We start from the raw sequence: 15,513 nt of genomic DNA on the forward strand, positions 1-15,513 counted from the left end.
TATTTCCTATATATTAAGTTTGAGATGGAGGGGGGCTCGTCCCTGTACACTTTGTCATCCCAAACTGACATTTGGGTTTGGCATGTTTAAACTCTTTACATGTATGGATATATTTTTAAGAACTACATTTTAAGGCAAATAAGTTGATGCTTATCTGAAATCGGCATGCCCTTCCTGTGCAGATAGTTTTTCTTTGTTTACTCAGGAGATGCATCAGTGACAAATATGATGCTTCATAGTTGCCATGTTAATTTTGTCCTTCACGCTTATCCCTTAATAACTTCTGTTATGTATATCACACAAAGATCATTTTGGCATTGTTCAAAGGGGATTACTGTCACCTTTAATAAAAGTCTGGAATGAGCATTGTAGCATATACACTGTCCTTTTTATTCAATCAAAATGTATTTTTCTATTAATCAAACCCCAGCTTTACAGGCCTTCGCTCACTCTAGCCCCCATCTTTGTCCCTCTAAGTTGCATTTATCCTTAAACATGTGACCAGCCAGATGCTGGCTCATGTTTATCTTAGAATATCCCTCTTTGGTCTCCAAATGGTTCTGGCTATAAGGTCACTTCTCTGGAAAAACATGGTTTCCATCAATGGCACTGTATTTCTTTGTATTTTTAAGCAATGGAACTGATTGATTGTTGACCTCCAGATCTCCCTCTCCAGGACAGGCAGAGGAAAGGTTTTTGAGGTTAAAGTGTCATTTCAGTAGAAATGCCCAACTGAATGTACAATTCTGCAAGAAATGGTGTTTAAACTCACACACAATATAGTTTACATGAAGCATTTTATAAGGCATCTGGGCCTTATATCCATGTGTAATGTACTTCCTTTAATCTCACAGTTGCCCAAGACATGAGTATCACTTCTGGATTGTCTATACACAGGGTCGTTATATGAGAACACCATGTTCACCTTGAGCACTTCTCTTTGCATGCTGTCATTTGGATGAGGAAAAAGGAAGTTCCTGTATTTCTTATAATTGCAATAAGCTTGGTTTCATTTGAGATTTATGGAGCACAATCTGGTATTACATTAAAGATAATGTACACACTGCTATCTCTCTCTTTAAGTAAAAAGTGCAGCTCTCCATGGATTTAGTAAACAGCATTTTCAGCCATGTCTTCTGTGCCGAAATGCAGTGTGCATATCTTTGCACTTTTGAACTTCCCAGCATGTCTCCTTCATTTGAGATTTAGGCCTGTCTTTAGGTCAATAATTCTCATGTCCGACATCACCATTTCTGTGCTGGCTTCAGACTTCAATGGGACACCACAAATCACTCTGACCTCTTTATTTCTGGCATTCAAGGGCTATATTTTACCCCACAATATATGCTCCCTAGCTTTTGCCAGCCCTACAGAGATAACGTTCATCATCTATTAATCAATTCTAGATTTAGATTGAAGCCCCCGGATAGAAGCAAACATGTGGAGGAGAATGTCAATGGATGAACAGCACTCTGAACTGTAAGTAGAGCTGAAAATCCAGACACATAGTTAGTGAATCTGGGGTGACAGAGTCTGAATAGGCATTGTTAGCGTACATGTGAAGAATTGAACAATGGTGCCTAACTCAAGTTCTATTCCAATGGCAACAGATTACATGTGTCAACAACTTTAATGGGTGAACAGAGGCAGACCACACATTTCAATGTCAGTATTCAGGATCGTTAAAGGAAAGTCTCCAAGTTGACAAGAAGTTAACTCCATATGTCTTAAACGCAAGGTCAAACTAAGAATTAATTATAGGGTATAAGGAGGTAGACTGAGTCTGAATCAGGGAAGGCCATGCAAAACACCAGCAAAACATCTATGCGTTTGAGGCCCTGTTTCATCATAAACAGGAATAAAGTATTTCCTCCCCAAAGCTTACTGTCAATATCAGCCATCTGGGTTTCTATGAACACTTGGATGATATTGCTCCTTCGGTTGCAGTAACTGGGCCTTTATGTCAACGGCTCAGGGATCATAAGCACCAAGAAGAGACATGTGGCAATAGTTCACTTTCTGCAAGTCAAATGAACAGAGAAGAATCCTTCACCAAACAACCCTCATTATGGAACACTAGGGCCATGCCTTCACTGGGTTTACCTAGTGGTTGTACGAACATGGTGTCCAATTTTGTGTGTCAACTGGTAATTTTTTTGAATGCATGAACAGCTGATATGCTATGCTCAATAACCCACAAAAATATGTGGCCTGCACAACTTAGACCATCCAATCTTAACTTTTGTCTGTTCCAACACATAATCCATATGTGGACATACTCAGTGGAGGTACAATTTACTAGCATGTTTTCTCCTCTGTGACAACATTTTGAAAAAGTTCTGGTTGGTTAGACGGTCTGTAGACCATACTTTAAATTCAAACAAAGCAGTGCAGGAGAGCCCCTGACTGTGATAGGTGTACCTAGAAGAATACTGAAGATTAGGAAGTGGAATGCAAATACTGTACTTTACTATCACGATTCCCTAGTTGCACTACCTAGAGTAATGCAACAGCAGCAGACCTCACTAGTCAAGGATGGCTGCACTGTTTACAGAATATTGAGGCTATGTTGAGATGAAGATAAGTTTGATAATTAAATTGGCTAAAAGTGCATGTGTTGCGAGAGGTGGTAAATAGGACTTGTCTTGAAGAAAACTACTCAACATGCATTTTTCATAATGTAAGCACATATTTCCTTATTGAGCTATTAAAATATACTTTTTTTCAGTAACATCTGCAACTGAAAATATATTGCCAATGGATAATGGATGCCTGGTCAATTTCTTCTATGCATTATTCGTCTAGTCAATCAAAATGTAATGAGTCAAATTAATAATCCTGTCTATAATCCTGTCTTCATTGGAGGATGTTGTAGATAACACGGTAACTTCTTTTACAAAGAAAATATTGTCTTGTCCCTGAATGCCTAGATTTAAACCACATACTGATTTAACAACATATCTGCTATGGCCAATAATAGCATAATCCTGCCTGGAGTGCAATGTCACCAATTACAGCTGATCATCACCTGACAATGTGGAAGGCAACATCTGCCTATTCCATTTTTCAAATGAGTGTGGAAACCTTAGGAAGATGTGGCGCATGAAACACAGAGAGCATCGATTGTGTATTCAAGAAAGCATCAAGGGAACTAGCAGTCTATTTAAATGACGCATGTTCATAATAATCAATACCAAATTATATTTCATGGTTAGGTTCTTAAGACCCATGAATGAAAACAGCCATAACAACTCGTCTTTGATCCTTAAAAATGTCTGGAAGTGTAAACAATGTGAACTATTATTCCACCTAAGGTGTATTTCATGATAAAGATTATATTTGTTTTCCATGTCCTTTCTAGGCAATGGATGGTATCTAGAGAAGATTATTTTGAAGGACCCTATAAAAAATGCAGAATACGTGTTCCTGTGTCACAGGTTTGTCCTTCTTTGGATGTTATTGAAGAAATTTACCTTCCATAACATTTTGGTCCTGTTTTCTAAGAAAATATAGTGTGTGTTTTGCTTCAGTCAAATTCAATATAAAGTTTGGGATTTACAGAGCCACATATTGTCATCCGACATCAAAGTAAGGTATTGGACAATTAAATGTGTATTTGTGCATTACATCATGACTTGGTAGGATTTCTTGATTCCAAACCAAGGAGATTTCCACAGGAGCATGACTGAGTTGGAACCTACTAGGGCTACCATTGAACCAGGGTAGAGAGAAAACTGGGCTCTAGATATGAACACTCCTGTGCTGAGCTCGATGTTTTGGTCTGATGGTCTGAGTATATCTATGCAAGGTCACAGGTTGGTAGAGGTGAACCCACACCTCTAGTAAGGAAATATTAGACAGTCCTGGTTACCTTGCAATTTTTTGTTTTTTATCCAATCTTATGCATTAAAGAGATTCTCACGCTAGGATGCAGTATTTTTCATGTGAGATTAATTTATTTATAGGGGTGTAGACACATGGTCTATGTGGTGGTCAGCTGACATGTGTTTTAACCCCGAAGGGTCTTTATCAAGGCAAGAATAAATGTAGTATAAAAAATGGGGTGGATGTCCCAGGATGTGCCTCATATGGTATCAATATAGTATTGTTTCCCCCAGAATTGGGTTAGTCACTGTTCAAAGCTGATGCTACGTGATCGTGGTTTCTCAAGGAGTTGAAGGAAGGTATCTCAGGATCCCCATTTTCTATACTACATTTTTTCTTGCCTTGAAAAGGACCCCTAAGGGTCGAAATACGTGTCAGCTACATAGACCAGGTGTCTAGACCACTGTAAATAAATTAAGATAAAATGCTTTGGCAATTAAACAAATCATAGTAAACATCCAGTAATTGAGTATAACTATAATTGGGAAAGCTAATTGTTTTGGCTTGGCATACTTAAAAGGAAAGTAGAGGGCAGACCCACTGACAAAGGAGTTCTTCAGAGGAATTAGTTATGTTAGCAGATTTGCATTTTGTATAATGAATAGCCAAACAGACATTGAACAAAATCAATAACATTCCTCTTATATGATGGAAGGTGATTACCTGAGTTACACATAGACTAAAAACTGCCAAATACACAGATGTGTATGCAGATACACCTACGTGCGAGGTATTGATATGCTACCGATAGGTACTGCTATACTTTTCCAGGTATTGTAATGGCATGTACAGGAGCTCACATAAAATGCAAGGTATAACGATCATGTTCTGTGTATAAACATCATACACCCAGGTACTCACAGCATTTCCATGTTACAGGCTTCAAATGACCTGTACTGTACTCACACTATTTAACCACCATTGCGATCTCAGGGACAGTCATTAGCACCATTGACATTTTTTCCTGGGTACTCACTCCATGTGCAGGTATTGGCACCATGTGGCACACCATTTAACAACTATGTATTAAATTGCGGAACTACATCATTTGTCAGCTATTGCCATTATATGTCATGCTCCAGTGACTTTTTTTTTTTATTTAGCAAGTAATCATACATTTATTTTAGGTATTAGCATCATAAGCTATAATACTCACACCAATTGCCATGTATTAGTTTCAAGTGCCCAGGTACTGTCACCATTTAAAAAGTTGCAATGCGTGCTGTTTGGGCTTCTTCAGGACTGAATTTCTGTGAGACAGAAACCCTACACCCCACATCAACGAAGCGCCACCATATGCCCTCACATATATCTCCCAGCACTTCCTGCCTCAGTCTTCTGATACTCAAGGCTCACCCATACTCAAGAACCCGAAACACAACCTCTCACTGTCAATCACAACCCTTTACACCAAAACAAGTCCATGTCGTGCTAAGCAACTCTGATTCTGCAGTGTCCCAAACAGCAGACTTTGAAGACATCATCACTCAAGCAAACACCTCAGCTCATGTTCCCAACATGCCCACCCCTCATGGCTAAACTAGCTACACCACCCAATCAAGACAGGAGGTGGCCTCCCAGCCACATATAAATTCATGAATACCTAGAACATCACAACACAAGCAGGAACCACCTCAGTTGGCCTGCGTTCATGTGTCCCGGCCGGAATGGCTTCTGTAGTTTGTGTGATCCACCTGCATTGAGTAAATGATTTCTTCAACATATCACTGATCCTATGAGCACCTAATTCACCATCTACTGCAACATCGTCTTCTTCTGAGACCACAACCCCCCTTCACTCCTCTCTACCAAGAAAACAACACAGGTTATTTTCAACTTCCTCTATGGACCTCACTCAGCAAGTCAATGTCCAAACCCTATGGAAATAAAAAAAAGAATGTAGTTGTCTCCCCTCCTACCTATCTTAAATGCCTCAGACCCTTCATATTAGACTTGACTGGCCACTCACTGATGGATCCCCATATCACTACATTAGACCATAAAACATCTCCAAGGACAACCACCACACTCCAACAACATTGTTCTTTTCAGAATGTTCCCATTAAGAAACTGAAGGAATATCTCATCACCTTAGCAAAAGCCACTCTGCCCTCAGACAACATTGTACCTCTTCCGGTCATTCTCTAGTGCATTCTACAAACAACACGTAGCACTAATACCCAATCCACATTATGCTTCAGACATCAAAGCCACGCACCCGATGGTGCACTCAGAAGCAAGTGAAACATCTGCAAATAGGAGAAACTGTGGCAAATACTCAAAGCAAGACATACCCACAATGTTGGAGGCCCTTGACTCCATAAGCAGAAATATAATCTATTCAACAAAGGAATCTATTACCTGTTTGATAAGACCCGAAGGCAAACTAGTAGACTCTGTACTGAGGATAACTTGATTGTGGACTAGATAAAACACACTCCTTTAAGGAATTCATTATTTTACTGTATCAGATGCTAAAACCTATAAAACTCATTGAAGATTGTATTTCCAAAGGTGGCTGGATGAGGACGAGGAGGATGGGAAAATTGTTAGAGAACTTTACACAGATATTTCCAACTTCTCTGCAAGTAAGTATTTAAAATAACTGCGCTGGCTACTGACTAAACATAAGCATACAAACCTGTGACAATATTAACACTTGTTGCATTCCCTTTCCTTCTGCAGAACAAGAACTGGAACTCAAAAGAAAGGAAATTGTAAGGAATTACGATTTCAAAGTCCAAATAATTAGGACGAAGTTAAACAAACTTCATCTGATGCCTGAAGCTTGAGCAAAATGTAAAATCAGCAGTGTTGTTTCTTGTTTCCTTCCTTTAACTCCCTGTCAATCAGAGTGTTTTTCTTTGGTTTTCTAATCAGTGGGGTGCTGAGAGATGGAAGTTCCAGAAGGGCAACACTCTTCAGTTCTACTGCAAAGTGACGCGAAGCCTCCTCCGCCTCCTGCCAGACGGCACCGTCGACGCGCTTGGGGACAAGAAGGACAACTACAGTAATGTCATTACCATTACTCACTGAATTGTAAAGTTGATGTTTTAGCAGCTTTCTGCTTTCACAATGTCAAACAGTCCTATATATATATATATATATATATATATATATATATATATATATATATATATATATATTATATATATATATATATATATATATATATATATATATATATATATATATATATATATCTTTATTTATTATTTTATTTTTTTAATTGGCGTGCTAGAAGAATCAAATGCCCCCACATTGGCACTCATGTCTTCATATGCCTATAGGCCATATCTAGTGCTCTGATGCACTTATGCGTCTGGTTTCTTCTTTATGCACATTGCATTTTGTCCAAAAATGGACACTATTATTATTGTCTCCCAGCTACATATCTCCCATACAGTGCATTGCATTATGTCTTTATGACGTACAAATTGTGCCTCACATTTAGGTACCCCTTACAAGCAGATGACATTGTTGTGCACTGTGCCTATCTAGTCTTCAATGAATCTCAAATCTAGATATCCTTAAAATGGCACATTGAACAATTCCATATTGTTTGCTAATATGTTTTAACACCTAGATGTCCCTTTGCATTTGCCCTGCTCTATGTTGTGCTCTGCTGTTCACATCTAGATATCCCTAACAAGAGACTGTGAGATAAGTGCTTCATATGCATCTTGTGTGAATCTGACCGCATTGTTCAGCTCAATTTTACTAGTGGCAGCTATTTAGATATTCTTTTTTATTCTTCAGCTTGCCGACATTTGCCAATTATAGAATGGCACTTTTGTTGATTTATTTCTTTAGAACTCATTTAATGATTTTAACTTTTTAAACGTTCTTAGTATTTCGTGTTACTGTTGGTCTGTTTGTTTTGTGATGAATCCAGTAACATCATCACTTCCTCTCTGGGGAAACTCTCTTCCCATGTGGCAAGGGAGGGCATCCGCTACCTGATCCCGACCCTGGAGGTGGCTGTCTGAGGGAAGACCACATGGGGGAAGTGAGCCCTCATGGGAGGGAAGTCGACTCACCGGTAGTAACATGGTATCCACCTTTCCACTTAGGGTATGACATCCCACTAAGTTCCCAAACCTTTATGGCATATTGTAGTAAAGATCCAGTCCAACCCCTCTATACTGAGAACATGGCTCTTTTTGACAACTTCTGCCAAAACACTGAGATGAGGAAGAGCCCGATAGCAATGCAGAGCACAAAAGCCTTGGAATTAGAGACACAGTCTAGTGCTTGGAAGCAACCAATATGTGCCAGGACATTTAAAATTCCAGCACCACAAGGAAGATGGAGATCCACGGTACCCGACATGGGTCGGGAAGGGAGAAGCAGACAAGCTACAGCAGGGAGGGGAACGGCTCATATTGGCGAGGTCCAGTGGGGAAGAGTTTGTCGCGCGCAGACCTGCAACGAGTGAGGCTGGCAAGAGGAGGTCCTGGCACGGTAAACACCAGAGGACAGGCGGGATCCCAGCAGAAGGAGAGGGTACCCCGCTGGAGAAGCCGAGAGTCACAGAGAACGCCAAAGACACCAGGGAACACTGGTGAGCCCAGATAGGGGAAGTGGGACATCTGGGAGCTTTGAGGCGTATACCACACGCAGAGGGAAGGCAGAGATACTCGCAGGGCGAACCCAGGCAACGTAGCTGGGACGCCAAGCACATTTAAAATCGAGACAAGTGAAAGGGGGTAAAATACCTAGTACCTGAAAGAACTGAATTGTAACATATGGAAGAAGCCTTGGCAGGAGAGTAAACCAGGGAGCAGGTAGCTAGTCTGGGACCCGCACCCAAAGCACACAGTGAATAAGCCCTGGCAGAAGAGTATACCAGGCAATGTGAATGTGAGTCAGCAGACCCGCACCTAAAGAGAAAGAGAACATTAAGAAAGCCCTGGCAGGAGAGTGTAGCAAGCAAGGTGAGTGCGAGTCAAAAGACCTGCACCCAAAGGGAAAGAAAACATTTAGAAAGCCCTGGCAGGAGAGGATAGCAGGGAGTGTAGTTGCAAGTCTGGGTCCCACACCCAATTACAAATAAGAAGTGTACAAGTAAGAGGTGCCAGAAGAGGAAAGGCAGCTTCTTGAAAGTGTATAAAACCCAGGGGAAGGAACCAAACCCTTTGGGCTGCGAAAGTGATTAAACTGTTGAGAGCCAAGCGAGTCAAGGTGAGGAAAAGAAGAGTAGGCTGTACACCTAAGCTTTGTTGGCCTGGCGTTGCCAGTAAAATCTCGAGCAAAACAGTTCAAAGCTTTAGTTACCGCCAAGATGCCAGTTCTGGTCATGCAGGGAGAATAGTACAGCCTATCACAAGCAACAGGGTAATTACCAGTTGGTGTAGGACTCAGTCACCAATGTGACACTCCTGATGACGGATTCCTCTGTTTCTGTTTTTACAACTTTCACTCCCGCAAGGGATGGCAGGATGATCTGGGTCTTCTCCAGGAAAAATGGGCACTTCAGCTCCATTTGACACAGCCTTAAAAACTGATGCCGGGATCTTTGAGCTTTTAAAAGCCAACCTCCTCTCCAGTTCAGAAAGGTAGCTGTGACACTGCCTGGCGGTGTCCGAACATTTCATCGGAAAAAATTCGTCGACAGGACATTTGGTCGACGTAATTCGGTCGAAAACCAAATGGTCGAATTTTTTTATTTATTTATATATATATTTTTAAGGTTGTAGTTTAGGGAAAAAAAGGGTTTTTTAGAAAAAAAGGGGGTAAGGGGGGACCCCCCCCAAAATAAATAAAGGGGTAAAAAAAAAAAATAAATAATTCGACCCTTTGGTTTTCGACCAAATTGGTTCGACCATTTGTCCAGTCGACCAATTTTTTTCGATCAAATGTCTGGTAACCCTGCCTGGCTTGTGATTTTACATTACTTTGGTGCAATCACATTCACTGGGGTTGCCAAACAGTTGCATTTCCTGAATCTGTTTGGGTCCTGACGGATCATGGACTGGCAGTTCGCTTTCCTTCCTGCTAGCAGAGTCATTCAGTGGAGGTTATGGGACCCATGACAGCATATTAGTGTCTGTATTGATATGACCTGGTCTGCATCATAGACAAAAGTCTTATGCTGAAAGAGAAGTGAGCCACTGATGTCTCTGGCATCAAACTTCACAAATTTCAGCACATACATAAAGGGGTGTTGTCGGTGTGCACCATGAAGCTGGCAGAGTAAAGTTAATCATGGCATTTTTCTGTAATGACTGACCCCAGGGCCAGAAACTCCAGCTTATGGACAGGGCAGTTTTCATTTGGCAGCTTGAAGTCTACCACTGGAGAAGGTGCTGGCCTTCCTTTCTCTGTGGTCTCCTGATATAAAACTGCTCCCCTTCCCTCCAGCATGGCATCCCTGTGCAAGATGTAGGGGTGTTATGGGTCCATGTAGGCCAGAGCTGTTCTGAATGTGTACTACTTTGCTTTGAATGCAACCTAACTCCTCCTGTCCATGCCCCTCAATATCCTAATCTAGCAGCCCCCAGCCACATTCAACTCCTTTTCTGATCTAGACCTCCTTCTTGACTTGATTCCTAATAAACCCTCAATATCACCCAGGGGTGACTTTTTCATCCCCAACTCTCTCCCACCCACTTACTCAAGCTCAGCCTCCTCCTTTCAGACCACTTCCTTGCCGCACTCTACAATCTACCACCTCACTCACTCCCAAGGAAATTCTCTTGACTATTTAATCTCCTTAGTTATCACTCACCTCTGACCATTCCATCCTCCACTACGGCATCACTGTTGGCCTCCTCACACCTTCCCTCTTCCATTCCCGCAAATGCAAATTCAAATCTGGCTATATGGAGTCTACCTTGCCAAAGTCAGGTCCTGACTCCTCCCTCCTCTCCCTTGCTCCTCCACAGGCCTTCACTATTGAACAGGCCTTCCCAGATTTTAACCTGGCTCTACACTCGGTTTGGTCACCAGTATCCCGCTGCTACATTCACCCCCACTCACCCCAACCCTGAATAACCCCTCAGGTCTGATTTATCTTAACAGACATGCAGCACCACCTAGTAGGTGGTGTAAGGTCTGTACCACCACTCTTCACCTCACTCATTACAATGGCCTGGCTCTTGAGCCAGACAAATCTACCTACCTAAGCAATCTTCACTATTAACATTTACTCTCATACCCGCATACTCTCCTCCACTCTCCAATCCATGTTAGCTCCTCCTCGCCCTTGTGTTGTCTCCTGCTTCCTACCTTCCTACCTGCAAATGACTTTGCCCATTACCTCTCCTCTGAAATTGAAAACATTTGTGACACCCTCACTTTCCCTTGGAACTCCCATCCACCTTTTCTATACCATGCCCTTTCTACAATCCTCCACACCCTCTCCCAGTGAACAGGCCCTCCTGCATCCCCACTGGCCTGTCCGCCCCACATATGGTCAAGGAGCCAGCACCTATCACTTGCCATTATCTATCTTCCCTATTCAACTTCTCACTCTTCATAGAAATCATTCCTGTCTGCCACTAGCCAGTAACTGTCCTACTAATCTTAAAGAAGCACTTGGCTGAACGCAAAAATCCTGAAAACTGTCGGCCTGTATCTTTCTCCACTAACTACTCTAAAGTGCTGGAATGTCTCATCCATAATAGAACGTGCTGCTGTCAGAACGCCAACCACCTTTGAGGCCTTCTCCAATTCTAGATTTCTCAGCTAATAGTCTCCTAAATCAAACATAAAAATGCATTCTCCTGTGCAGAAATCAAAATGTGTACGTTGCTTGCAGTAAAACTTAATAACACAATTAATGATGCTTAGTTACTCCAGACACCGTTGGAAAAACTGTAAATTCTATATGATAGTATAAGTCATTCAATGACTTTAAACACTGTTTATCAAATCTAGTATACGATCAAAATAATCAGGAATTGTGAATCGTGAAACAAACCACAGTGTACACAATATGATATGATGATATGATATGGCATTTATAACGCACCTATACGCAGGTGTTTCAAGGCGCAACGAGGCAAGGGGGGGTGCAAAGGAAAGACAGAACAACGATCCTACTAGGCCAGGTATCATTCAGAACGCGTGACAACAACACTAACAATGATAACTTTAAACAATATATACATTTACATAAAACATTTGACAAAACAATAACAAAAAGATCAAGAAATAATCAGTAAAAAAGTAAGAGAATGTATAATTAAAATAAGTGATTTCATTCTATCTAAACTCGCTAGCAGGGAACCAATCACATAATAGAATGAAAGACATGTAATCATAGCCTAACTTGCTGTCCATGAATGATTTTTCCTACTTTGGGTTCATCTATCAACTATTTGTGGATGACACACACACATGTTCGTTTATTTCCCTTAATTTACTCCCAAACTCTTTGTCCTCTTATCTGCCTTTACTGGATGGCACTTGGTTTTCTCATGCTTCACTCTTCCAAGACCAGCGTAATCTACACTCCTGCCTCCACCGCACGTCTCCCCTTTCTTTACCCATCTCATTTCTTCCTGACTTCATCTCCACCTCCCCAAGTCCCATAAGCTTGGGGTCCTTTTTAATAGTGGCCTTAACCCCCAGCACTTCATTACTTCTCTCTTAATTGAGGCATGCATAAACCTGTTTACAATCAGGAAACTCTGCTCCCTCCTCACATATGACCAAGCCCTGCTATTCAGCGGCCTGGAACACTGTGCCAGCCTTCTGTTTAGCCTCTGATTCTACACCTTCTCCCCACTTGTCAAAGTACTCAACATTATCACAATGACCCTGTACAATATTGCCCCCTTTTGTCCGACATCCAATTGCTGCATCCATGGCAGTGGCATTTCATGAAAAAACAGTCCCACTTTATTCTTCAGATGCTTAATTTCAATCCCATGAAAGTGCAGCCCTCCCACTTAGCTAACGCTATCTCCTGTTACCCTTCTCCCCGCACTCTCCACTCCTCTCTCCTTGCCCCACACCTCTGGATCTCTCATCATCTGCAAGTTAAAAACACTACCACTGCCCTCTCCTTCAAAGCAGCAGAAAAACCGCACTCCCATAAGCAAGAGGGAATGCTGTCCACTTTCTACCACATGTTTAGAATTTTGGTTGCATCGAAAGTGAGAAAGGAACACATCTTTCGGTTATATGTGATTTTACCAACCACAATTACAGAGTGGTAAATTTCATTGAGTAAAAAAATGCTGAATAATTTTTTTATTCGGGGGTCCCCAAAGCACACCATTTTTTTTACCCTTATAACACCACCACAGCACCATCACAACCCATTTCAACCTCATTACCCCACTACCCTTTATTTATTTAATTAATGTTTGCAGTGTTTTTAGGTACTATGTTCCACTCTGAAATGTACCACTCTGTAAGGTTTTAGATATATTGACTGGATACCACACCTTTCACATGTTAAACAGTTTAAAATGACACTTTCAGAAAAGAGATGTGGATTAAAAATGAAAGTGGAGGGTCACAGATGATCCAAAGATTTGAGACAGAATAGGAAAGGCAAGGGAGGAAGTAGAAAAAGCAAATTGATGGTGAGGACTTCAGTATGGAGTTGAAACAAAGAAGGGATGTCTGATTTTAGAGGGACTGTGATGAAGTGACTAATAAAGCTTTCAGGAAGATCTGAGAATAGACATGAGAGTGTAAAGAGAATTCTGGTGCCTGGAGAGCAGCCATGAAAGTTGGCCACCCGATCTCTGGCCTCTGGCACTGCCTAACAATTTGCAGCTGAATTCACAATTACACTTGGCTCCAATTGCCTATTATATGGGGATGTCTCTGTAAATGAAGGTAACATGCAGATGGACAAGATGGAAAAGAAAAAACACTTTTCGGACCTGGGGGCTGAACTCAAGATATGGGGTCTAAAACATGGCCTGTTAGAACCAGTATGCATGATTGTGACAAAAGATGGCAAATCTACAAAACATTTGAAACTGGAAGATCTTTGTGTACAAAAATGGGAGGCAATGGATGTAACTTCATGCACCTAGAGACTACAACAAATGCGAGGTCCTGCACTCACCAAGGACAAAGACTACTACTGGGAATGTTTCCACTACAAGTAAGATCGAGGCAGACACCTGCCACCCTTCCCCACAACCTACAGACACTCAGACCCATACCAAGAAAAACAAATATTATGCTCAGGCTAAATCTCACTTTCAAATGAAATTGACCGAATTAACGATGCTTAGCAGAGAATCACTGCAGTGTCATGCTCGTGGAACATACCTGCAGTTCACTTTGATTGGACCATTCCAGTCATTATTGCTAGTTGGCACTTCTGATCATTTCTTGACTTTTTTGAACACTGCTCTAATCTCTGATTTGATGTTACTAATCAGTCATATCACATAATTATTACCTAAGATATAGCCATCCGTAGTTTGTCCTTTTTGGATCATTATCAGGAGTCAACTATGATCTTAGAAACATCCATCCCCAATTAAAGAAATTGAATCTGCCATTGGCAAATCCTACTATATATGATTAAAAGATCTGCATCACTCAGTGTCGCAAGACGACAGAGAAATCGATGGGAATGAAAGTGATGATGGATGTGAATGTAGGAGGTGCAAAGTACAAGATAGTGAAAGAAAGAGACAAGCTGAGAGCAAGGATAAGGGAATGTCCACTATTCCCACCCACAGGAGACGATGAAGTTGGACAATCCACACGACAACAAGATTTATGGAGGAAGATGGGTATGGTGCAACCCAGAAGGAGAGTGCAAATACATGACTTGGAATTTCGACGATCACGCCAACTTTTACGGGAACCTCGGAGGACTGACCAATATATGGTTACCAAGGATAAAGGTAGTACCATATAGTGGAGTGGTTGACAGGTCGACCAGAGGGGGGCTGAAGAGAGGGTCCCAGGAATGCCCCTCCTCACCTGCATGACCATTACAGGATGAAGAGCCAGGAACGCTTGAGGTCACCCATCTTATTTCGGACAAATCCCAAATGCACCACTGGCTGGCACATACATGGAAAGGTATCCCCTCAGCCAGCCCTAGAGACCTAATCTAGAACATATCTTTACAGGTATAGAGGACTCAACGGAGATTGTGGATGGAAATACCCTAATGGACAGTTTCGATTAATCAGCAAGAAGCCATTATGCTGACATCATTAGACACACCACAGCATAGTGTTAGTCATGAAGCACAGTCACAGCCCTGCATCACATTACACAACACACATTCGCTTACATGAAGAACATCCTTACACAATTCTATAGTTAGAGGACGGATACATATTCATACTGTCTAAGGTTTATTATTTTTTCACTAGCCAAATGCAGTAATGCAGCAATGCAAGGCAACAAGAGATCCTGAGCAATCTTGCAGCTGCTTATAATGAATAACCCTATGGAACTACAGGAGTATATATAGAGCCTGGTAGGACCATGTGTGGCTAATTTATAGGTTACTTAGTATAACACGAGAATGTAGAAATCATATCATAAGTCTAAGGAAAATTACAGAAGGACTCAAGCCACAGAGAACGAGACAAGTGGAGCTTATTCAGGCTGCACGGAGCACGAAGCAAGCTCACAGTCAAGGTTAGAGATAAACAGTCACATTCCAAACTCTAGACGAAAAGGGACCAG

The 15,513-nt window shown here is 41.5% G+C and overlaps 1 protein-coding gene across 1 annotated transcript in view; it reads left to right on the forward strand.

Annotated features, from left to right (window-relative positions):
• RP1 (RP1 axonemal microtubule associated) overlaps positions 1–15,513 on the forward strand; it is an 809,829-nt gene that overhangs the window by 568,766 nt on the left and 225,550 nt on the right. Inside the window, exons 9-12 of the mRNA XM_069621057.1 lie at positions 3,362–3,437; positions 6,400–6,473; positions 6,571–6,602; positions 6,766–6,895. Of these exons, the coding sequence (XP_069477158.1) occupies positions 3,362–3,437; positions 6,400–6,473; positions 6,571–6,602; positions 6,766–6,895 (312 nt within the window). The remainder of the gene's footprint in view (positions 1–3,361; positions 3,438–6,399; positions 6,474–6,570; positions 6,603–6,765; positions 6,896–15,513) is intronic.

This window comes from Ambystoma mexicanum, chromosome 5q (assembly GCF_040938575.1).
Source record: "Ambystoma mexicanum isolate Mex_15411 chromosome 5q, UKY_AmexF1_1, whole genome shotgun sequence".
Taxonomy (NCBI): Eukaryota; Metazoa; Chordata; class Amphibia; order Caudata; family Ambystomatidae; genus Ambystoma; species Ambystoma mexicanum.